Source organism: Grammomys surdaster, unplaced genomic scaffold (genome assembly GCF_004785775.1).
Source record: "Grammomys surdaster isolate TR1022 unplaced genomic scaffold, NIH_TR_1.0 137, whole genome shotgun sequence".
In the NCBI taxonomy this organism is placed as follows: Eukaryota; Metazoa; Chordata; class Mammalia; order Rodentia; family Muridae; genus Grammomys; species Grammomys surdaster.
The window spans coordinates 3,486,741-3,512,399 of NW_021604595.1; the positions used below are offsets into that span (position 1 = coordinate 3,486,741).

At 36.4% G+C, this 25,659-nt stretch overlaps 1 protein-coding gene across 1 annotated transcript in view; it reads left to right on the forward strand.

Annotated features, from left to right (window-relative positions):
- Nup153 (nucleoporin 153) overlaps window positions 1–25,659 on the forward strand; it is a 54,086-nt gene that overhangs the window by 18,566 nt on the left and 9,861 nt on the right. The window contains exons 6-16 of the mRNA XM_028763297.1: window positions 5,041–5,157; window positions 5,262–5,306; window positions 5,392–5,445; window positions 7,464–7,610; window positions 10,410–10,456; window positions 10,858–10,984; window positions 13,840–13,974; window positions 14,630–14,728; window positions 16,098–16,182; window positions 19,229–19,351; window positions 20,958–21,563. Coding sequence (XP_028619130.1) covers window positions 5,041–5,157; window positions 5,262–5,306; window positions 5,392–5,445; window positions 7,464–7,610; window positions 10,410–10,456; window positions 10,858–10,984; window positions 13,840–13,974; window positions 14,630–14,728; window positions 16,098–16,182; window positions 19,229–19,351; window positions 20,958–21,563 — 1,585 coding nt within the window. The remainder of the gene's footprint in view (window positions 1–5,040; window positions 5,158–5,261; window positions 5,307–5,391; window positions 5,446–7,463; window positions 7,611–10,409; window positions 10,457–10,857; window positions 10,985–13,839; window positions 13,975–14,629; window positions 14,729–16,097; window positions 16,183–19,228; window positions 19,352–20,957; window positions 21,564–25,659) is intronic.

Sequence of the window (25,659 nt, forward strand, 5' to 3'; positions counted from 1 at the left end):
GCCATTCTAATAGGAACACAGTGGTAATTTCAATTTATGGTTTTAATTGAGTTGTCCTCAATAACTAATGATGTTGGATTTTTTTTTTTTTGGTTTTTTGAGACAAGGTTTCTCTGTGTAGTCCTGGCTGTCCTGGAACGCACTCTGTAGACCAGGCTAGCCTCGAACTCTCGAACTCAGAAATCCGCCTGCCTCTGCCTCCCAAGTGCTGGGATTAAAGGCGTGCGCCATCACTGCCCGGCTTGAAGTTTTTTACTTATGTTTTATTTGTTCGTTTGTTTGTTTTTTCCTGACAGGTTTTTTTCTGTGTAAAAGAGCCCTGGCTGTTTTTGGAGTTGCTTTGCAGACCAGGCTGGTCTTGAACTCCCAGAGATCTGTTTGCCTCTGCCTCCTGAGTATAATAGATTAAAGGCACCACTCCTGGCCCAGAAGTTTTTTTTATAATTTTTTGCAAATCTTGTTCATTATAAATTTGGGTTGTGTTCTTGATGAATTTTGAGGGTTTATTTTTTGTGGTCTCGTTATTTAATTATTTTTTTAATCAGATCGTAATTTTTACTTATCCACACAGGGGTTATAAACACAAAAAGGTGGGATGTGGGGGAGGGGGGGATGACACCAGAGCGTAGGTGTTCAGGGAGAGTACAGATATCTCCCAGAACAGGGTATTGGCTGGGTGAAGGTTCAGGGGACAGGTCACTATGACTCTGCCTATGATTTACTTGTCCTTATCTAAGTTGGTAATATCTGCTAAGGCTACCTATTTACAAGGTCTATGACTACTCAGGCTGGTAAATTTCCACAAAAGCTGCCTGTTTACAATAGCTTATAGCCATCTGTTTCATTGTTTTCCCACAGAGACCCAAGACTTTGTGTTAGTATACATGTATGACAGGCCTATTGCTGATTTTAGGCCTTCAGTGTATAAGCAGGGCTGCTCCTGACATCTCCTCCCTTCTCCAAGTATAGAAACGCTTTGGCGAAGGCGGGGATAGAGGCCTGACCTCCAGTAATTGAAGGGGACCTTGTAATGGCTCTGGTCTATTTAATTATTTTAATGAAATGTGTTTTATAGGTGATTAGTTGGTATATTTTATTTTTCTTCTGTTTTATGGTTTTAGTATCTTATAAGACATTCTATATATTATTCAGTGTCACATTAGTTTTGTAGAAATTTCATAGTTTTTTAGGCTTTAGAGCTGTTATTTATTTTGAGTTGATTTGTGTCTGGTATAAGGTGTGTATCAACATTGAACTGTTTTACATTTTTGAGCATTTGTTCTAAATACCATTTGTTGAAGACTCCTCCATTATGTTAATTGCACTAGGTCAGTTTTACAACTTGTTTTCTTCTGCTTATCTTTGTTATCTGTCTTTATGCTGGTACTTTGTCTTGATAGCTGTTGGTGTAGAGAAAGTCTTGAAATTGGTAATGCCATTCTCTTAATTTGAATTTGTTTTGTACAAGCTTGCTTTGGCTTTCCCATCCCCCACCCCCTTTGATCCTTGAGTTGATGGTTGTGAACGGGTTAGACACTTAATCTACTCAGCTATAGCAGAGTCCTTGACTTTCTGTAGTTCTTAGAATTTCATAAAAATTGAGAACATGTTGATTTTTGCAGAGGCTGTCCGGATTTTGATTGTGATTACAAGATCAAATGGAGGAAAATTTGTATGACAAAATTAAGTTTTTTTCTCAAAAAACCAAAAAAAAAAATTAAGTTTTTTAATCCAAGAAGATGGTGTATCTCTCCATTTATTTAGGAACTTTTAAGATTTCTTTCATGACTGTTTTGTAGTATATAGTATGTGGACTGTGAACACATTTTGTTAGATTTAGTATTTCCTGTGGCTTGATATTGGTCAAGAACAGATAGAATTATTTGTTCAGTATACCTAATTCATTTGAAGTTCCTCCCAGCCAAGAAAAGTGGTTAATTCTACTAAACAAGTAAGAAAGAAATGAATACTGATTCCACAGCTTCATGCACTAGAAGAGGAGGGAACTCTTCACATATTTATGAGAAGAGCAGAGATATTGCAAGAAAGCTCCAGGCCAGCACTTCTCATTAATAGTAGACATCTTTTCAGCAGATATCTTTGTAAGTTAGCTCAAATTGTATATCATGATGGTCGAGTTGGATTCATCTTGGAAATGAAACATTTTCCCAGTATTTGAAAATGAATGTAATCTGTTCTTTTCAGAAGAGACAGAAAAAAAAACCATGTGAAATATTTGACAAAAATCCTTCATGTTTGATAAGAATTTTCATCTACTAGATAACCTCACCTGATACTGCACATCTGTATAATCTGTATAAATCTTCACATAGTGTCTAGCTTTCTGATGAAAGGCTGAATGCTGTCCCTCTGAGATTAGTAAAAGAATATGGTGGTTTCCTCACTGTAATCTCTGCAAAACATCAGGCTGCAGTTTCTAGTTAGTACAGGAGACGTAAAAATGTACCAAGTATACATATTGGAAAAGAAGTACAATAGTGTTTCTAGGCAAGGACAGTGTGCTTACATTGCTTTCTAAAAGCTCCCATAACTAAGCTTAGCAGGGATCTAAGCTAGAAGGCTAATACGTGAAGTCACTCATGTGTTTTAGCAGAGTTAGCAATTGAACAACTTTAAAGAAGTATTATTTTGTGGTTTGTGGTAGTATTTTTCTGAGGAAGGAGCTATGGGAGCTATGTTTCTTAACCTGGAAGGTAGGAAGAACTATTTAAAATATGAATTAAGTTTATTGAACAGATAAGATTGTTCAGACTGTATATAGATAGCTAACAAATGGCACGAAATACTTAAATGTAAATAGTGAGAGTATTGCTGGACTGTCTCTGACTTGTCAACTCCGGAGTAATGACACAAGAGACTTATATTTACTAGTGAAAGTTTAGGCCTTAGCTTAGGCTATTTCCCAACTACCTTAAATATCTTAATTAACCTGCTTTATTATAATCCATATTTTGTCACATGGCCTGTTACTCTTATTCCGTCTCAGCACCTGTTCTTTACACCTTCATGTCCCACTGGTGAAATCTGCTGGCCTCTGAATTCTTCCCCAGAGTTCCTGTTTCTGCCTGAAAGTCCTGCTTTTCCTTACCTCCTAGCTATAGGCCGTTAGCTCTTTATTAAAGCCAATCAGAGAATGTCTTAGGCAGATCAGGAAGGACAGAGACACCTTCACCCACTACATGAAAAGATTGCCCCAACAATCAGTTGTATGTTCAAGGTCTTTCTGCTGACTACTATAGAACATGAAAGAAATTCCAGTATAAATTTTACTTATTTGTAAATTGGTATGGCATTTTTATCTTATGATAATACTTTATACTTTAAAGATAGGACATACTATATGGAAGCTTTTGGAGAGGGTAAGCATAGAGAAAAGATTAAAATGAGTATATTTGAAGATTTGGTTTTGTTTTAGGGTGTAATTTGGTTTTCTGATGGGGATTCTTATTGAAAGTATTAATCTATTTCTGAGTGTGTATAAGAGTTGTGTTTGTTTGTTTGTTTGTTTGTTTGAGACAGGGCTTCGCTGTAACAGTCCTGGCAATCCTGGAACTTGTTCTGTAGATTGGGCTGGCCTCGAACTCAGTGCCTCTAGAGTGCTAGGATTAAAAGCACATGCTAACACCTGTCCGAGAGCTGTTTTGTTAAAATAGAAAGGCTAATGTTGGAGGTTATTTAGGTGGCTTATTCTAAAGGGGAAGCTGTACTATACTATATTTGATAAACTTTTAGTTAAAAGTTGAGCTTGTTAGATGTTAAGATGATTCAAATCTGCAAACAATTGGTAAATCTTTTTTCCTTTTGTCAGTTTCTCTTATTGAAGATATTGAACAATTTTTAGTCCCAGATATGCTTATCTGGTGTATCCTTAGAATCTTTCTCTGTATAGACTTCCAAATACTTATAATTGAAATTTGGTGAGTTTTTATGGTTTTGTTGTTTGTTTTTTACATGCTGAGGGATCGAATTCAGAGTGGCTTGCTGGCAGGGAAGTACTCTGCCTGTGAACTACACCTCCAGCTCTGCAAGTGACATTGGGATGAAACCTGTTAATGCTTTTGTAGAATGTAAGAGCTAGGAAACACTAAAGATTTGTCATTTGGTTCAATTTTATTGATTTACTGAGTCTGGGTCATTAGAAGCTAGAAGACTCCATAAAAAAACAGATTGTTCTAGTTTCCTGGTGGATATTTGAATGTTTCCTTGGTTTTGTTTCCACAGTCAGGTTCTTAAGACTTAAATACAGTATCACAGCTCTTTTGAAAATCGATTGATGTATTTGACAAAATTGAAAAACATTATTACAGTTATTGTGGTCATGTTAAATATATGTTATTTATAAACAATTAGGTTGGCCAAGCATGGTTAGTTCCAGAACTTGCAAGGCAGAGGCAGGTGAATCTCTCTTGAGTTCTAGTTTAGGCCAGCCTGATCTACAGAGAATTTCAGGACTACAAGAGAGATCTTGTTTCAAAAAACAAAGGTGGGGAAAACATGAGGCTATATATTTTTTTTTTTTTTTGGTTTTCTTTCTTTTCTTTTTTAAGATTTATTTATTTATTATATATGAATACACTGTAGCTGTCTTCAGACACACCAGAAGCACCAGAAGAGGGCATCAGATCTCATTACAGATGGTTGTGAGCCACCATGTGGTTGCTGGGATTTGAACTCAGGACCTCTGGAAGTGCAGTCAGCGCTCTTAACCACTGAGCCATCTCTCCAGCCCGAGGCTATATTTTTAAGATGACATTAGTCATGCTAGCTACATCACGTTTGTGATGTCCATGTGGTTGGGATGCTGTAATGTGTCTTTGAAAAAAAAATGTGTTTTATTGAAATTGGTAAGATTTCTGTGTTTTGTTCCCTAACCCCAACTGTGTATTTCTTCTCTTCCCTTTCCTCCCCCAACTTCTCCTGTTTGCTCCTGACTCCCCTTAATCTCCTCCACATACATTGCCTGACATACATACCTTGGACTATATGTTGCAGCAAGTAACACAGACTTTTATTTTCTAGGCTCCAGTTAGAAGACAGATGAAAGCTAAGCAGCTCAATGTACAGTCTTATGGTGTGACCAGTTCAACAGCACGGCGGATATTGCAATCATTAGAAAAGATGTCAAGCCCTCTCGCGGTAAGAGTTTGAAGTCATAATGAGATGTAATGCAGCAGAATTTGAATTTAGTGAAAAAAATCTTAATTTTGTTGTTAACATTTTCATTATTGTAATGTTAACAGGATGCAAAAAGAATTCCATCTGCTGTTTCTTCTCCTCTGAATTCTGTACGTTAACTTTTAAATCTTACATGATATGATAGTTTTCCAGTTTTCTACCTATTTTAACTATTTCGTTCTCTCTCTTTTTCAGCCTCTTGATAGGAGTGGGATAGATAGCACAGTTTTGCAGGCAAAAAAAGAAAAGGTAAGCTATGTAAAATATCAGCAGCTTTGTTGTGTTTAGAATTAGCAAATACATAGATGGATAATCACTGGGGAACATATTTGAAAAAGGGACTGTTTTTACTTTGGGCTTTGTAGCTTTTCTGACAGCTTTGGAATGATCAGTGTAGGAAGCACTTTCAGTATTTTCTGGGTTTTTTTTTTTACCCTCATGTTAACTATAGATACATAAAGGTAGGAGTGGAAAAGTCTCAAATCTTTAGTCATTTGAGTACAGTATTCTTATGCTCTCATTGAAATAGCTGATTTTGAAGTTTTTATTATCCAACATGTTAAATCTTATGCATAATAGAGCTTCATTTGCGGTTTTTAAAGACAGGGGTTCTCTGTGTCGCTCTTGCTCTTCTGGAGCTAGCTCTGTAGAGTAGGCTGGCCTTGGAACTCACAGAGTTCTGCCTTCCTCTGCCTTTTGAGTGCTGGGATTAAAGGCATGTGCTACCACTGCCCAGCCTGGGCTTTATTTTTGATATGTATTTCATCATCTGGTCTCTCTCCCCAACCCCAAGAAGAGTGAATTTCTAGGGCTACCTAGATATTTGTAGTTAGGTAAGAGGAATCTACTATGAGCCACTGTCGTGGTGTTAATTTAAAATGTACCTCAGACCCAGATTTAAATGATAAAAGTAAAAATTTGTGTCTTAGGCCTGGAGAGATGGCCCAGTGGTTAAGAGCACTGACTGCTCTTTAAGAGGTCCTGAGTTCAATTCCCAGCAACCACATGGTGGCTCACAGCCATCTGTAATGAAATCCGACACCCTCTTCTGGTGTGTCTGAAGACAGTGTGACAGTGTACCCACATACATGAAATAAATAAATAAAATCTGGGGGAAAAAAGTTTGTGCCATAATATAAATTGTCAATAAAAATACTACAAATAGTTGAATATAGTTTAAAAGTTTGAGTTGCTGGAAATTAAAAAACTGGAGTACCATATTATTCCTGTGTCACATCTGATAAATTTTCTCATTGGGGAAAGAGCTATTGAGAGATCTATAGAAGCTTCACAGAAGGCTTTTTCCTGTCAACCAGCATTATTGGCAGCTGTGACTGAGTGAATAGACTATTCATGGCATGACAGTTTATGGGCACAGTGGATGTTCTTGACTTTATAATAATCTCACACCTATAGGAGTTTTACTATATTTCAGAGTAGCAAAGGGCTATTAGCAAAACACTTGTGTACTTAGACCTGAAACCAGTTAATGTCTCAGTCTGGAAGTCTTAATATAATGCTTTATCAGTTAGACTTTAACATTATACGGCCTTTGGTTTTGTTTGTAAAATAATGGTAAACCTCTTTGAAGAATTTGCATATGTATTTAGGAATTAGAAAAACTTCATAGCTAGTTTAAAAATATTATTAAAATTTTTTAATAAATGATTTTGTGTGTGGTTTTTTTATATGTATGTGCACCATGTACATGCCTGGTGTCCTTGGAGGCCAGAAGAGGGGCTCAGATTCCTGGGAACTCGAGGTGTAAATGATTATAAGCTGCCACAAAGATGCTGGGAACGGAACTCTGGTTTTCTACAGAGAAGCAAGTGCTTTTAACCACTGGCCATTTGTCTAGTCCTTGTAAAAAAATCATCTTAATTCTTGATGAAAAAAATATAAACACTGATTTGGGAAGATGGAGAAAAATAAATTTTAACCATGTCCAAAATTAATCTTATCTAAGGTTATTCAGTTGTCTTGAATATTATGTACTTTCACGTTATATTGGTATAAGTGTTCTTGTGTGAAAAGCCATGGAATCTGAGGTAAAATGGCAGTTTGTCTGCAAAATAGTTTAGAATTGTATATATATTTGCATATTAATAGATTAAACGTCTTTGGTTTGTCAGCTTTTTTCTGTTTATTATTTGTATCTATTATTTCTCTAGGAAGTAGTCTCTAGGTCACATTATCTATTTTGGAATAATTTTAGATACCCCACTGATAAATAAAAATGTTTGTTTTGATTTCTGTTTTCTTATAAGGTGGACTCTCAGTATCCCCCTGTTCAGAGACTAATGACCCCAAAGCCAGTTTCCATAGCAACAAATAGAACTGTCTATTTTAAACCATCTCTGGCCCCATCTGGTGACTTAAGGAAGACTAATCAAAGGATAGATAAAAAGAACAATGTGAGTTTGTTTATTCTGTTTTCTGTTTTTTCTTTTCTTTTCTTTTTTTTTGGTTTTTCGAGACAGGGTTTCTCTGTGTAGCCCTGGCTGTCCTGAAACTCACTCTGTAGACCAGGCTGGCCTCAAACTCCGAAATCCACCTGCCTCTGCCTCCCAAGTGCTGGGATTAAAGGCGTGCGCCACCACTGCCTGGCTTTATTCTGTTTTCCTAAGACAGTGTCATGTATCTGGTCTGGAACTCAGTAGATAACACGGTTAACCTCACATGTCATTTACATTGCTTCTGCCTTTCAAGTGCTGGGTTATATAGGTATGCATCAACAACCACATCTGTCTTGAGTGTATTTATTTTTATCAGTCTGTTTTTTCTTCTTTAATCAGTCTTTGAATATTGGCTGGAGTGAATAAAAAAAAAAAAACCCAGTAAAATAGAGGACCTCTGGTGTTGTCTGCTAATTGTATGGTGTATGATGCCTGTAAACTAGTGAAGAATTAGAATTAGTATCTCTTCAAAATAGCCTTTACCTTGATCAAATCCTAAATTTGTGTGGGTGAATTTCATATAATTGTTGCCTAGATAAATTTTGTTAGATTTATTTGTGTGACTGATTCCTAAAAGGTTTCAGATGTCATCTCTTTTGACTGAATTTCTCCTGTACTAACTCATCTTTAAAAGAAAACACTTAATGCATTTTTTTATCTGCTTCTCTAAAGTAGAACCCAAGGTTTAGATACCGCTTTTGATTTTTTTCCCCTCTAGATCACATAAAAATTTATTTTTTTCAGATGTTTTCTGTACCATAAAATTAAATCTTTAATGCTTATTCTTTAGTGATTTAGCACATCCACAGGTATTGGGCCATCACTGTGTTAAGTTTTAGAACATTTTCATTACCAGCTCTCTCCTAAAGTTTTGTAGTAACCGTATTCTCAGGGTAGCAGATGATTATTATTTACCTGCAGTAGATATGATTGTTTTTAAAAGCAGGACATTATTTCATAAAATGGGTTTATGGAACTTTACTCATTACTTGGGATCTTTGGGGTCTTTTCATGATTCACTCTAATGTGTAATACTGCTGTAAAGTTACATAGGTAGACTTTTGTGGGAATAGGTTTTTATTTATTTCTAAGACTTTGCCTAGGAGTGAAATTGCTGGCACGTTTTTGAAGAGACAAGGCCAGTTGTCAAAATGTCTCACATTTTGGATTACTTGTGTCATTAAAAGTGTTTTGAGTTTATCATTTTACTGTTTGTTCCTACTTTTTTTTTCCAGTCTCATAAAATGACTTCTTGAGAAACTTCAGTTTCTTGAAAAACTTTACACTTGGTAGACTAGTGTAGTGATTACCCATGCACTAACTTATCTTAGTTTATTAGCCATTAATGTTTTGTCATATTAAGATATCTTTATTGAACCTTTCTGTTTTCAAGAGTAAAAAATATTATTATATTGTTATTTAGTCAAGCCTAATTGCTTGTCAAGGCTTGTGAGGCAAGTGCTTTACCACAGAGCTACATCTCAGCTCTGTAAGTAAGAAAAGTTCTAGTATTTTACTGTATTTGATTTTTTTCCTTTGTTTAGTTTACAAGTTAGGACTTCCTCTATGTAATAGGTAATAATGTTCAAACCCAAGAACAGAATCTTGGTGCAGCACAAAGGTACAGATTGTATTTAGATGTTAAACAGTGACAGACATCTCTCAAGAGAAATCTCCCAAGACTGTGACTTGTAGTTGTCATCTGTCTTTGTCTCCATTAATCTAGGATATTTTTGAAAAGACGGGTTAGTTACTGTGCAGAATGTACAGCAGTACGAGATTGTCCCTGGCGGTTCTAGATTCTGGTTATTCTTGGTTAACCACTGAAGGAGGGCTGAGTTCTTCTCAGGACTCAGGTGGAACAAATCCTATTTTTGATCCCATTAGCATTATTGAGAAATTTTGCCTCAAGCTGTTTGTTGAGTCCACTGTGGTAGATTTTTAATTCTATTCTTCTTTTTCCATGTATTGACTAACCCTTTACTGAAGAGAATTTTTTTTCTGTTTTAAGTGAATCCTTAATTTTAGAGTTGCTTACTTTGATACTTATCTTCCCCCATATTTGCCTTTGAATGGACTCCTGTGTTCTTTTACTACACCCTATTATTTTTGAGCATCCTATTTTTTATATTGCAAGGTAATTCCGACTCTTGTACATTTTTGGCCCTCTGATCCTTTAATTGGCCATTTCTATAGGATACCTCAGTTCTGTTCTGTTGGGAGTACTTTATATCTCAGATTCTGTTCTTGTAAAGTTGTCTGTCATTTAGTGGGGCAAAAAGAGAAGTTGTCCTCTAAAAGTCAGTGTGAACTTTGTACTAGTAGATGTGTGACGTTTTGTATGTATGGATACAGTGCACAGTACAGTTGTAACTTATGGTTAGCATTCAAAGATAATATCTAAATTACATATACCAAGGCTCATTAAAAATTAAATTTCTAATTCCAAATACTAAAATTTATAGATAAAAGGATGTTATTAAGAGGATTTGGATCTATGGATGTAGCTTTCAGTGGTAGAAGTACTTGCCTTGCATGTATTAAGTCTGAGTCAATCCCAGCACTGAAAAAAAAAATATTTTAAGTCAGACATGCTCATTCCTGTAATCTCAGCACTTGATGGGTGGAGGCAACAGGGTAACTAGATCTCAAGTCCCGTCTCAGCTACACACTGAGTTTGAGGCATGCCTCTCATTACAATCCCACTCCCCAAATAATTTTTTTAAAATAAAATTCTCATACTATTTTTTCTTTCAGACTGTAGATGAAAAAAATATCTCAAGACAAAATAGAGAGCAAGAAAGGTAATGTAATCTTTCATGCTGCAACTGGATTTTTTAATATTTAATTTGTAAGGTTCATATTTATAATAGTCTTGAAGATTAAGAAAATTAGAAGTATATTTAGGTGGTTAGTGAGATGGCTCAGCATGTCAAGGTACTTTACCAAACCTGAAAACGCAGTGGTAGGAGAGAATTGACTGCCAAGAGCTTTCCCATTAACCTTCACAAGCTGACCATGTCAAGATCATGTGTGCTTACATGCCCATGAATATATAAATACATAAATAAGTGTAGAAAAAAATTTAAAGTATATTTGTCTATACCCTGATTGTTTTGTTAGCTGATCTCGTTGTTTAAATATTCATGTAACGGTTTCTGGGACAAAATAATGTAATTGTTCTAACTTTCTTTTTATTTGCTAGTGGCTTTTCATACCCCAGTTTCAATATTCCTGCGGCCAATGGCTTATCTTCTGGAGTAGGTGGTGGAGGTGGCAAGATGAGAAGAGAGAGAACACATTTTGTTGCTCCTAAACCTTTGGAGGAGGAGGTAGGCTCATATTTTATAGAACTTTGAAATGGTGGGGGTGAAGTGAGACCTATAGGAATGGGGATTGAAGATTTGGCATGAAGATTAAATACCGTTGAAACCATCCTTTAGACTGTTGGTCTGACACCTGACCTAGAAGCCTCAAGTTCATGAATTGGATAAAATAACCTTTAAGAAAACCTATCTTTTTTTTTTTTTTTAAATTTATTTTTTTATGTGAGGTAATTCCCATTGAAATTACTGGATTCTTAGGTTACTGCCTTAGGGTTTTGCTTGTTTCTCAAATGTACATACGATTAACACTATGTACTCTCTGTCATAGTTCATGTTAAATGGAACAATGGGATTGAAATTTTTCTGCTATTTATTTATCCTTTGTGCAGATTTACTACATTTAATCCATTCTCTCATCAGGGTACATTTGGGCTGATTCCCAGTATGTGCTAAGGTGAATATTTATACACTTCTCCTTTGCCATGTGCAGTTTGGTCTGGAGGATATTTACCAGAAATGGGATTGTTGGACTGCAGGGGTTGACACACCTTTAAATGTGTTTGACTTTGCTCTAGTTCTCTTCACAATACTCCACATGATCCTAGATGGATTTTTTTCTTGACTAGCACTTGGGTTTGTTTTGCCCCTTTGCCAGGGTGATAACTAAAAAAACTGTCATGGGACTTTATTTGCATCTAGTTTACTGGGAAGGAGGAATCTTTTGTATGTGTTTTTTGACCATTTAGGTTTTTCTTTATTCATTATTTTCCTATGGGATTAATTAGGATGCGTTCTTCTTGGACTGGTGAGTTTGCTCAGTGGGTAGAGGTGCCTGCTGCCAAATCTGGTGACCTTAGTTCCAGCCATTCCCATAGTAGAAGATCTGGTTGTCATTTATCACATGTGTTTGTATACATGTGGGGACACGCACATACAAATATAGTTAATTTAAAAAAAGAATTGATCGTATTGCTTAGATATAGAACATAGAGACTAATTGAAAATTGGTTAAATTGACTTTCTGTCTAGAGTTTGCCCATTTTTTAACTACTTTTTGAGTTGGAACAGCTTGTTTCAGTCTTTAAGATTGATTTCATCCAAGCTAACTCACTCAAGGCCTTCACCACCTTTTAAGATGTTCAGCTTACTTACTTGCTCCTTTAAGCTTTGGTATATAGGGCTTTTTAAATTTCTATGTGTAGGGCTGCTTTCAGTGCATGTTATTTCTTTGCACCATGTGCATGCAATGCCCATGGAGATTGGAAGAGTCCTTCAAACTGGAATCATGGACAGTTGTGAACCACCATCTGGGTGTTGGGAACTGACTGAACTCAGGCCCCCTGCAACAGCAGCCAATGCTTTTAACAACAGAGCCATCTTTCCAGCTGTAAGGACTTAATGCTTTGACTTTACTTGTTTCTGATTACAATTTCTCATTATGCTTATTGACCTGTAGTGTTCTAGAAGTGTATTTTAAAGTTTAAAACTTACAGTTCATTGATAGTGAATTTTTTTCTGGTATGTGTTATTGTGGTCACATGTAGAGATCATAGGACTTCCACTTTGTTTGATGCAGGGTCTCTTTGTTGTTTGCTGCTGTTCATGCCAGGCTAGTTAGCTGGTAAATTTTTTTGGAATTCCCATCTCTGCCTCCCATTTTGTTATGGGAGCAGTGGGATTGCAGATAATTCTGCTGCCTGTGGTTTTATGAATTCAGGACTTCACACTGGTCAAAAGTGCCTTTTCTCACTGAGTTATCTTCTCAAACTCAAATTATATCCTTTGAAGTTGGATTTAATATCTATCAGTGCTTGATTTTTGTAGATTGTTGTGGGAGTGACAGTTTTTTTCCACTCTAATTTGTTTTCCTGGTTAGTTGTACTTCTTGAGTATTAGAATGAAAACTTCCAGCAGTGTAAGATTTTGCTGGGATTATGCTAAGGGCTTTGACTTAGTTGCTGGTCTGGAGGTTGTTTCTGCTTGTCACTGGAGTGTTGTGAAGGGACAATATGTCCCTGCCTTTTTGAAAGAAAACTTGAGCTTTGAATGCTTTTTGATCATAAAATATGTGTGTTTTGTATTTTTATGCCGTACTGATTTGCTTTGTTTTTTTTTCCCTAAAAAGTATTTATTATGTATATGAGTACACTATAGCTGTCTTGACATACCAGAAGAGGGCATCAGATCCCATTACAGACGGTTGTGAGCCACCATGTGGTTTCTGGGAGTTAAAGTCACGACCTCTGGAAGAGCAGTCAGTGTTCCTAACTACTGAGCCGTCTCACCAGTTCCTAATTTGCTTTTTAAAAAATTTTTTTGTGTTTGTATATGGGGCATGTGTATGTGGTTGTACTTCTAAGACTATGTATGCTTTGTTTCATAGTGGAACCTTAAATGTAATACAAAGGAAGACATTTTCCCCCATTTAAAAATAAACACACACGCACAATCAGTGTTTGCCACGGTGCATGTTGGAAGTCTAGAGGACAACTTTTAGGAGGTGGTTTTCTTCTTCCACTTTGGGTTCTTGGGATAGAACTCAGATACTTCATACTTCTACACACTAGATACATTCTAGATACTTATACAGTATGCAGTTTTACCTACTCAGCCAACTTGCTGGCTCTCTTATTTTTCTAAGATTTGAAATTGGTGCTGAAATTAGGTTACATGGCAGTTGGTGGCACAACTGGGAATTCAAGCCTTCTTTAGGTTTTAATTCAAGAGCTCTTGTTAATTTTGCATGGGGCCTACTTTCTTCCTATTTAAACTTGATCGTAGCTACATCAGTTTTCTTTGAAAATAGTAAATAAAAGCACGACATGAAAGATGACATCCTTATAAAACATGCTGTGTTTTAGGAAGTGGACGTGCCATTGTTACCGCAAATCTCTCTACCAATCAGCAGTTCTTCATTGCCCACCTTCAGTTTTAGTTCCCCTGTGACCTCGGCTTCTCCGTCACCAGTCATCCCTTCTCAACCATTACCAAACAAGGTATAGAACCACTGTATAAGTGAGAAGATTATCTGTTTTTATTCTTTAATCCAATTCTTTTTTTTTTTTTTGGTTTTTTTCGAGACAGGGTTTCTCTGTGTAGTTCTGGCTGTCCTGGAACTCACTCTGTAGACCAGGCTGGCCTCGAACTCAGAAATCCGCCTGCCTCTGCCTCCCAAGTGCTGGGATTAAAGGCGTGCGCCACCACCGCCCGGCCCCAATTCTTTTTTAAAGTAGTTTTGACTATAAAAATCAATAACTCAAAGTAAGAGAAAAATGGAAAAAATATTGTGGAGTTGGTGCTGGGATTGATCCTAGGGCCCTTTTCATGTTGGAGAAGCCTGCCCTCCACATGCCAAGAAGTATGAGCGATGTTTTATTTTTTTTAATATATAAATATACAGTGGTAGTATTCACATCTCATATAGTCTACACTAGACCAAAGTGAGAAAGTTGTTCTACAAACAGTATTTCCAGTTCAGGAAAATAAAAACAGTTACTAGTCAATGTTTTGTATTAAGAAGTCAAAGTGATTTTTAAATTTAAATGGAAAAAGAGTACTGTTATTTCTTTGAGATAATCTTCTTAAAGTCTATTATTGTTCATTCTTCTAAATACTTTGTGTGTGTGTCATTTTTTACCATGCTAAAAACAGGTACAGATGACCTCTCTGGGCAGCACGGGCAGTCCTGTGTTCACATTTTCATCTCCCATTGTAAAATCTACGCAGGCAGATGTGCTACCTCCAGCATCTGTAAGTACCAAGCAAGGACAGTTCATGATTGACTTCAGAGCCATAGTGTAGTTTTTTTGTTTTTGTTTATTTTGTTTTGTGGTTTGAGACAGGGTTTCTCTGTGTAGCCCTGGCTGTCCAGAACTCACTCTGTTGACCAGGCTGCCCTTGAACTCAGAAATCCGCCTGCCTCTGCCTCCCAAGTGCTGGGATTAAAGGCGTTCGCCACCACCGCCCGGTGTGGTTTTTTTTTTTTTTTTTAATCAAACCTAAGATTTCATTGGTAGTAAAACTTGTCTCCAACTTTATAAAAAAAAAAAACAGCGTTACAGGAAATAAATGTTTTGTATTTTTTAGTACATATTTAGATAATGTATGTGTGCATTTTCTTCTGTGTAATTTGAACAGTTAAAGTGAAGATATTCTCAGTTATTCCCAACGAAGTACATTCACTTACACTCATTTATACTCTAGAAAGTTAATGTGATATACATATGTGTGCACATATTCAGAGCTCCCTCATAGCTTCAGACTGTCCTATGATGCTGATGAACTTCTGTCTGTTATAGATGAGGTGAAGACCGTGGCAGCTGTATGATACTGCATTTAAAACCTATTTAACCATTTTTAATCTTGAACAGGGTCTGTTTGGGGTATTGTTGCACAATATGTATTTTTCTTTTATGATTGGAGAATATTTTGGTAAGAATAATAAACATTTAATGTTCATATCTTGTAAGTTTCCACTAGTATATTATCTTTATATATTGCTTTTAGATTTTTTTTTTTTTTGCTTTGTGTTTTTGAGACAAGGTTTCACTGTGTAGCCCTGGCTGGCTTGGAGCTCATTATGTAGGCTAGGGTAGCTTTGACCTGGAAGAGATCTATCTACCTGCCTTTGCTTCCCAAGTGCTGGGATTAGGCCACACCAGGCTTGTTTTCAGAGTTTGGATGTATGTTTGTTTTTAAAATTAATTTTCTTGGATTTCTAAAGTCCATTTCTTGTTTCCCTAACCTCATATATTTATAAGATGCTGTTCAGAATTCAGGTGGTAGAGTATTAGAGTTTTGTGAGTATTTTATATAATATTTTGAAAGAAGAAAATATATAAAGAACGAAAAATGCTGTCAAAGTGACATGCTGTTAATACAGTTTTTCATTCATATATTCAAGATAGAATCTGGCTGTGTTGCCTAGGCTGACTTCAAACTGGACTTAAGTACTTGATTAGGTACTTGGTTCATGAATTTTAAATCTAGGAATTGCAAAATGTGAAAAGCTGTTTACTTACAATTTATGAAATTTGCTATACTTTTTGATTTAATCTAAAGCTAAGTTACATTGTTTCACAATATTCTGACACTTGAAAAATACTTTTTCTCGTTATAGATTGGATTTACATTTAGTGTGCCTCTTGCAAAAACAGAACTTTCTGGCTCTAATAGTTCTTCAGAAACAGTTTTAAGTAGTTCAGGTAAGTGAAAAAGACATTTCACATTCTTTACAAAACAAAACCCAAACCTATGGTAGAGTAGCACTTCAAATTATTCTTTGGTCATTTTTAAAAGTGCCTTCAACTTGAAGGAAATCAGCTCTGAAATCTTAGTGGAAGGTATTCTAACTTTTTTTTTTTTTTATAGCAATAGTTTGGTTTACAGTGAGCTGCTCATAACAGTGTATTTATTCACTTAGAATAAAGTACTAAGTTTTTTGTCATTTGATGTCTTAGTACAGCTGAGGGCTTGTCTGTATTGTAGCTATGGTAGATTTAATCTTTGTTTTCTTTGTACTTTATAGAAACATTTATGTATTATGATGGATTCATCAGATTAGTGATGCATAGTTTCTGAACCTGAAGAAACATCATTGAGTGCATAAAATAATCAAATCATTAAAATGGGCTTTTGGAGTGGTGGTAGGTTTTGGTGTTTAGGAAATATAAAAACATTGAGTTTTAGGTCAAGAAATTTTGAGCCAAGGGTATTTTATAGGAGAAGGAAGCAGAACAGGAGCAGAAGTGCAACAGACTTATTGCACATGCTTTGTTATGAGCCTGAAGAAGCATTAAGTCCTAAAAGTCATTCTTTTCCATGCTGAATAACAGGCTTAATTGACTAGGCATAAACCCCGCACCCCCAACACACACACACACTTGCAACCCCCCCACCCCCCCAAATTGGTCCTTGCTTATTGCAGGTACTTTAGCCCTAGGTTTTATTCTGAGAAGGTTGGTTTTATTTTTGCTTTGCAAGAGAGTCTATCCTGGAAATGTGTAGACCAAGCTGGCTCCCAACTCGGAGATCCTCCTGTCTCTGTCCTGACTGCTGGAATTAAAGGTATGCATTGCCACATTGGTTTTATATGGAAGTAAGTGAAGTAGTGGGTATGGAGTGACAGTGGGGTACTGAGGAAGAGTATCTGTTATGTTGTATATTGTGTATAGAATGTAAAGTGTCAGTAATGTTGTACATTTTGTATAGAATGTTGTAAAGTGGGGATATCAGTTGGGGACTCGTGCCCTGTCTTAAAAGTGTTTTTTTAAAATACCTATTGAAAGACCTAGAAAAAAACTAGATCCTTTAAAACAATGTATATTATTAAACCAAAAAGAAACTAGAAATGTCTTTGGATTTTCTAGTGATCTAAACAGTAAGAACAGAAAGGTTCTAAAAAAGTTTGGTCTCCCCCACCTACCCTTTTAAGTTTGGTGAAACAAATCTGTATCTTTTTAAGTAGCATGCAATTTTATTATACCATTATTATTTTCCATTTCAAGAAAATACCATTGTTTTCTTGAATGTTGTTTTGGACTTGAGGAAAAACTTTGAATTGAGCAATCTCAAGATTAGTTTCAACCAAAGAAATTCTTTGTGAATGTTCTAATGGTGTTGGTTGACTAGTAATTGTTTAGAGAAGCTTTGCTTTTTATCGTGTCTTGAAACTACCTAGAGTTTTTTTTGGAAGTTGATGATGGATACATTTATGAGTGGAATCACAATTTCTCACAACTTTTGTCGTTTAAAGAAACTGAAAGTGTAGAATCAGGAAGTGGTGGTGCATGCCTGTCAGGAGAAAAGATGGTTGCAAGTTTGGGAGCAGTCTGGACTGCATAGCATGGCCCCATTTCAAGCAAAACAACAAAACAAACATGTGGAAGTGATGATTAATTACTTAGTGACAAGAGACAATTTTTTCATTAATTTGCTTTCTATCACATTGAATACATTTCAGGTTGTCTTTAAAATTTTGCTTTTGAAAGCATTGGGGAGACAGAGGAGGAGGAGTGAAAGTTCAAGGCCAACCTATTGACTTATCACTGTGTTAAAGGTGACTTTGGCCACATGCATCTCAAGTTCTTGCCTAAAAATATTTTTAATTAAAAAGCAAAATTAGGTGATTGGAGAGTGACTCAGCAGTTGAGCACTGGCTATAGAAAACCTGGGTTCCATTCCCAGCAATCACCTGGCTGTTTACAACTATCTTTAATTCTAGTGCCAGGAGATCTCTCTTTTTGGCCTCCATAAGCACCAGGCATGCAAGTAGTGCGTATACATATGTTCAAGCAAAGAGTACACATTAATAAAAATAAATCTTGAAAAAGACTAATAAAAATTACTTTGCCTTATGTTTATGAAAATCAATGGAGTTTTGATTATAAAATATGTAAACAAAGTATGACACCCATCTAACCATTATCAGCAGCTGCTAATCTCTAGATATAAATCTTATTTTCTAATCTGCTTAACCAGTTACGCTTTATGATTAATTTTTGTGGACTGTAGCATTCTGTTGTCTCTTATTTTATGTAACAAGATCTTTATTATTAATACATATTTTTCAGTACTATAACTAAAGGATAGTTTTAATCATAGTATGGAATACTAGATGTGAAACCAGTTGAAAATTACTTGGCTTGTCTTTTTAAGTTGATATTTGATTAGATATATTACTTCAGGCATTGGACAGACTTTTCCCATTTGTCATCTGAATAGTGCTTCAGTTTATCTTCTAGAGAACTCGTTTGTTGGGAAACTCTGCTATTTAAGGTCACAATCTACCATGTCCATATAGCTCCTCTGAACTTAGTGTAAAATGGAGGACTCCTTTTCCAGCAGGGCCTTTTTCTTCTCTGTCAGACTTTACCTGGTGAGCCAGACAGACTCCCACAGCCTCTACCTGAGGATGTCACATAGTCCTAGGCAAACCTACAATTCAACTTTCCCTTTCCTCTTAAGAACCTGCCCAGCAAGTACATGGGATTCCCGGAATGCATCTCAATGCAAATGAGGCATTCACTGAGAGAAAAAGCTGAGTGGAAAACCACACTCATTGGCTGACAGTTGGGTTTTTTTTCCTGTGGGGGTTTGAGAAGGAATGTATTATGTAAGAGTGTTTTTACCTCTTGCTGTGGCAGATTAACTGTGCTTTGTTAGTTGTCCATTATTTTTGAATTGCAGTGACTTTTCAGAGTTTTAGAAACTGATCAAAAAGTTATTTCTTTTATGATTTAAAAATTACAGCTCAAGATAACACTGTAGTGAATAGTTCAAGCTGTAAGAAGCGAAGTGCCCCTTGTGAGGACCCTTTTACACCTGCAAAGATCCTGAGAGAAGGAAGTGTTCTAGACATTCTGAAAACGCCTGGTAAGTGGACAGCTGCTCTTTTTTGATAGTGAAAATTTCTATTGTAAACTCATGTAGTCATAAATGTTGTTCCAATGTACATTTAAAACTACAAATAAATGCGTATAGGAAGGTGACTCTTAAATGTAGATATGTGATATAAATTCTTTATGAGAACTATTTTAGAAATCTTCACTTTATCATTCAAGGATTGCATTAATAGAGAAATCTATCTCTTTAAGAGGTGAATGTAGAAAAAGAACATGATGCACTTTTACTGTCTTATTGTCATGCCTTTTACTGATAAAATTATTGGACTACCACCATCTCACATTTTTCTCCAGTTTGGTATATGATACCACTAGGCTAAGTTTGCTAAAGTATAGCATATTTGAAGGATAGTAGTGCAGTATTTGCTTATTTATTTTACTTACATTTATTTATTTTGATATTTTTTTTTGGGGGGGGGGTTGGGTGTTCTGTGTAATCCTGGTTCTCCTTTAACCAGACTGACCTTGAACGCATCCTGCCTCTGTCCCCTGAGCCTTAGTATTAAAGGTAAAGATGTGTATCGCCACCACCCAGTACAATCAAAATTTTATATGTGCTCAGGTGTAGTATAATATTTTGGCACATCTCTAAAAAAATACTTACTAGTCGGGTTAGAGTAACAGGTAACTAAGTTGAAGAGGATGACTAGAAATTAAGTAGGAATACATTTTCAATTTGAATCAGAAGAGAATGTTCATAGTTTGAATTATAATGAATAGTTCTGGATATGAAGTTGTTTATAAGCTAACCCAATAGCCCTAATTGCAGATTTGCTCAGCAGATGTGTTCAGAACACACTGGGTTAAGGTTTAAAAAAAAAAAAATAACCTTATTGGCCTCTTTAACAAGGTTCAAAGGGTTAGGTGGTTTGGGGTCAGTTTCTTCTGCTGCCTACATAGGAGCTATGACTAAATTCCAAAGTACATGGACTAGAATTACCAATTAGCAGGTAGGGCAAATGTGTGGCTTTTTTTCTCACATATATTTAGAGCGACATTTTGCATTCATAATCTTAACCCTCCTCCATTGATTGAGGCAGGAGGTGATGAACTCAAGGTTGACCTCAGCTAGATAGTAAGAAAGACCCTATGGCAAAATATCCAGTCCTGGATAGATGGAGGGATATCCATCAAATAGTTAATGCCTGTTTTACACTGGCCTTCAGCCATACTTAAGGTAGAAGATAACAATGGATTTTGACTAGGCAACACTTAATGATTATAGATATTGAAATCATTTGACATAGCCATGGGAATACCTAGAAGAAGGGATGGATGAGGAATAAGACTTGCGCGTATTAAGTTCATTGTTGTAGGGAGGCAGAATAAAATGTAGACAGCAGTGGTGTCTCACAGTAAATTAGAGAAAGTGATGTATGATGCAAAGATGACCTGTTTTTATATTTATAGAATTTTAAGTAGATTTAAATGTCATATCCACCCACAATAAATGATTGTGTAGGTAATTTAAAAAACCTTAATCATTCTCAGATTGTATTAACCTGATAATAATATAACTTTCCCACCCCCAATAATAATGTAGTTAATGATGTGCTCCACTGCCTTTTCCACTGTAGGTTTCATGTCACCAAAGGTTGATTCTCCTGCTCTTCAACCCACTACCACAAACTCAATAGTTTATACAAGACCAGCAATAAGTACTTTTTCTTCTAGTGGAATTGAGTTTGGAGAAAGTTTAAAAGCTGGATCATCATGGCAGTGTGACACATGTCTACTCCAGAACAAAGTCACAGACAATAAGTGTATAGCCTGTCAAGCAGCAAAACTGCCACTGAAAGAAACTGTTAAACAGACCGGAATTGGGACACCAAGCAAAAGTGACAAACCAGCTTCTACATCAGGGACAGGCTTTGGAGATAAATTTAAACCAGCAATAGGAACTTGGGATTGTGATACCTGTTTGGTGCAAAATAAGCCCGAAGCAGTAAAATGTGTAGCCTGTGAAACACCCAAACCTGGCACTGGTGTGAAGCGAGTCCTTACATTGACAGTGGCTTCAGAAAGTCCTGTGACTGCTTCGTCTTCTACCACTGTGACCACTGGTACACTAGGATTTGGAGATAAATTCAAAAGGCCTGTGGGATCTTGGGAGTGTCCAGTATGCTGTGTTTGTAATAAGGCAGAAGACAACAGATGTGTCTCCTGTACATCCGAGAAACCAGGTATGTATTATAGCTGAGTGAAATAGTTTTCCTCATTACTTTGGTAGAATGCTCAACTATGAAACTGCTAAGACGAATCCTGGTGTTTTAAATGAGCATTTCTTATGTCTTAATTTTAAAAAAAACTATCTTGTGATTTATAGCTCTTGATTAAGCTTAGACTGCTTGTTCACTTAGAATAGGTTGTGAACTGACTCATTTTATGCCTTCTTTTTCTGTTTAGTGTTATTAGAAATATTTTTTGTGATAATTGTTATTAACAAATGAAGTACTGAAAGCTTGCATCCTTTCTCAGACCTTCATGCTGTGTCTCCTTTTGTCTATGTAGAAATGAGGATGGTTGGTGATCATTTACAGGGGTTTCTTTAAGAGGTACAAAGTCATGCTCTAAGCTAGTATCTGTTTCTGAAGATTATTAGTGCCATCTGTAGCCATGTGCTATCAGATTGTTAATGACTATAATTAATTTTTGGTGAAAAACTCTTAACTTGGTTACAAAAATGGAATTTGGTTTGAGATTCTCTTTTTGTAAGAATTATGGCAGATTTATTTTTATATTTGTTTTAGAAGTGTATAGTAATACGGATAGCAAATAACAGGTTTATCTTAGGTGTTATGACTCCTTTGCTATATTAGTAATAGGTATGTAGGTGCTTCTGTAATGTGAGACTTACTAGCTGGATTTCTTTCATGAGCTCTTAGATCATGTCTTCCTAGTTTCAGCTGTTTTTTTTTTGTTTGTTTGTTTGTTTTTTGTTTTTGTTTTTTTTTTTGAGACAAGGTTTCTCTGTGTAGCCCTGGCTGTCCTGGAACTCACTCTGTAGACCAGGCTGGCCTCGAACTCAGAAATCCGCCTGCCTCTGCCTCCCAAGTGCTGGGATTAAAGGCGTGTGCCACCACCGCCCGGCCTAGTTTCAGTTTGTTCTGGCGTTAAAAGTGAGCTGTCAGAATTCTCATTCCAAAGTATTTGACTCTTTCCATCTGGCACTGTCTCCTTACCTCAGAAAAAAAAAGCATGGATGAAACTAGATTTCTGAGTTGACAGATGTGAAATGAAATTTTGAATCGGGAAGTAAATTATTCAGGAGCAAAGGAATTTTACGAATTAGTATGAAAACAGCACCAGCTTTCTTCTGGGTACATTGCCTTGTCAACACACAGATGATTTGGTCAAATTTTAATTTTTTTCTTCCTATTCTTCAGATAGGGTCTATGTAAGCCTTGTGAGCATGGAACTTATAGGTATATAGTATAGATATAATTATACCAAACTTGGTTTGGAACCAGAAGTCACCTGTCTCTGCCTCCAGCTCTCATTTTTGGGTGGAAAAAGGTTTTTTGGTATGTGTATGTGCATCTGTCTGTGTATGAATGAGCACATGTGTGTTAGTCTCTGAAGCCAGAAAGAGGGTATTGGATTCCCTAGAACTGGAGTTAGATTCTATTTTGAAACTAATCCAATCTGCAGGAGTAGCAAATACTCTTTAACTGCTGAGCCATGTCTCTAAGCTCAAATTGTACTTATTTTTTCAAGTTTATTTATACATTTGTTCATTTTATGTATGAGTGTTTTGCCTGTATTTATGTGTAGTATGAATGTATGTTGCCGTTAAGTGTTCATGACTCCCATGAAGGTAAGATGAGGGCATCAGATCCCCTAGAATTAGAATTTGGAATGATTGTGAACAATGTTACAGAATTCATGGCAGCAGAATTTGGAAGGACAGCTTTAGAAGTTTGTGTGAGTAATATAAATGCCAGATAATGGTGATAAGGAATAAGATGGTGGAGCTCTGAATAATGAGGGAGGACTTAGAACTATGTATTGTTAATTAAACATTTCAGACTGCTAAAGTTGACATTCGGGTATATATTTGAGGCCTTTGAATACGTCATAGGGACTATAGCCCCTTGGGGCTGGACTATAGATTTTAGGGGATCATAGGACATAGTTTGATATTTGAAGTCATAGGAATAGAGTTGTGTGAATTGAGGAAAGCACTCCAAATTGAGTTCTGCTATCTTAGAGTCTAGACAGAGTCAAACATTGATCTTGGATTAACCAGACTGGAATAACAACTGTGACATTTGATGAAGGTGACTAGAATAAGACCAAGACCAAGTGTTTCAGACAAAAGATGGCTGGATAGAATTCTGTAAAAAAAAAATTTCTTCTGGACTTGATAGGGAAGTTGCACTCATGAATTCTCATTGATATGTCTGCTTGCATAAGACCTACATAGGACCGCACACACCAGTCAACATTTCCAGCTTACAAGGTCTCACCTCTGTTTACTAATGGCTGCTGAGGGAGGGAGACTTAAGTTTTCTTCAGATATGAACTCCCTGATGGGTTACTCACGCCCAGTTTGCTAGTCTACAATTACATGTGGGTAATACTTAGTATGTTTTGCATATATCTATATAACAACTATAGAAGAGGACATGAATTTTGAAAGGTGGGGGTCATGGGAGGAATTGGAGCAGAAGGAGAGATGAATATGATGAAAACACATTGTACTCATAAAATTCTCAAAAAGATGAAATGAGAAGACTCAAATATAGCAGAAGGATCAGATAGATTGATTGTGCTTAGAAAACAGATGATGAGTCTGGGGCCTTGTAGACAAGCTTCTAAATAGCAAGAAAGTGTGGGTGGCAGGTAGAGATGAGTAAATGGTTAGTTACACTGGTACTTAAAGCCATCATGAAGGTGGTACCCTGTCAGACAAGTAATGGACCAACAACGGATACCAGACACACAATTTGCTGGCAAAATAACAGAGAACATAGTTAAAATGCAGAGATTGTTTCTGTAACTATTAGAGGAATGGAGCAGGTAGTGACTGTTTAGGGAACCCAAGAGTAAATGGCTCTATCTGAATTCTGTTTTACACACCATACCTTGCTGATTCTTCCTTCCTGTGCTACTCCTCTCCACAAGCATGCTGGTACTGCCTAAAGACTGAGCCATCACCTTGTTTTCTTCTTGTACCTTCTGTTTCTCCTTTGCACGCTTAAGATCAATCACTTGCTGATTGTTTATTTTTCCCCTTTTAGACCAGGAAATACATATTTCACATCATTTTAGTACTAATCTTTATGTGATATAGAGTCTAGCAGGAATGTGTAAAACTAGTAAGTATGGGGCTGAATTATAAAGTAGATTATGTCTGCAGAAAAAAATTTCTAACACAGAGGTACATACTTTGAAATTGACATTTGTATATGGCTGTGTATTTTCTGTATTACCTGAAATTTACATCTTGTATTTTAGAATTCTGCAATAGTTGAAGAAATTAGGACATTGATAAGGTCAATTTAGTCAATCTTTGAGACAAGTCCTACTGTGTGGCCCAGGCCTTGAAACTCACAGAAATCAGCTTGACTCTGTCTCCTACAGTGCTCAGAATAAAGGCCATGTTCCTCCAAATCCAGCAACAATTTAGTCTTATAGCCTCTAATTTTTCAAAATTTCTTTTTAAATGTGACTACTGAAAATCAAACTTAGATTCTTGTTTTAGCAAGGTATGCACTTGACTTATTGAGCTGTCTCCATAGCCTCAATGTGTGAGAATGATATCCTGCCACCCCCTTTCATTTGTATGTGTGTTTGTGGAGGCCTGCTGTTAAAGGACTATTTATTGGCTCTATCTTATATTTTGGCACAGGTTCAGGGAAATCCAGAGCTTGCTGATGCTGCTTCTACCTAAAGACTGAGTCAGCACCTTGATTTCTTGCTAGCTAGCTTGCTCTAAGGAGTCCTTGTCTCCCCCTCACCTTCTAAGGCTAGAATTGTAGATAGGCTGTGTCTACATAGCATTTACATGAGTTCTCAGGGATCTGAAATGTGGTCCTCTTGTTTGTTATGCAAGCACTTGAACAATTAAGCCATTATCTCAGCCACAAACAACACACACACACACACATACACACACACACACACACACAAAAACTGGGAATAGTTCAAACTTAAGAATAAGCTCACTACCGAGAAAGGTTTAGAGCAAGATGTTTATTTGTAATGTTAAATTAAGTCTGAGAGTGTTTGTGTGTGTGTGTGTGTGTGTGTGTGTGTGTGTGTGTGTGTGTGTGT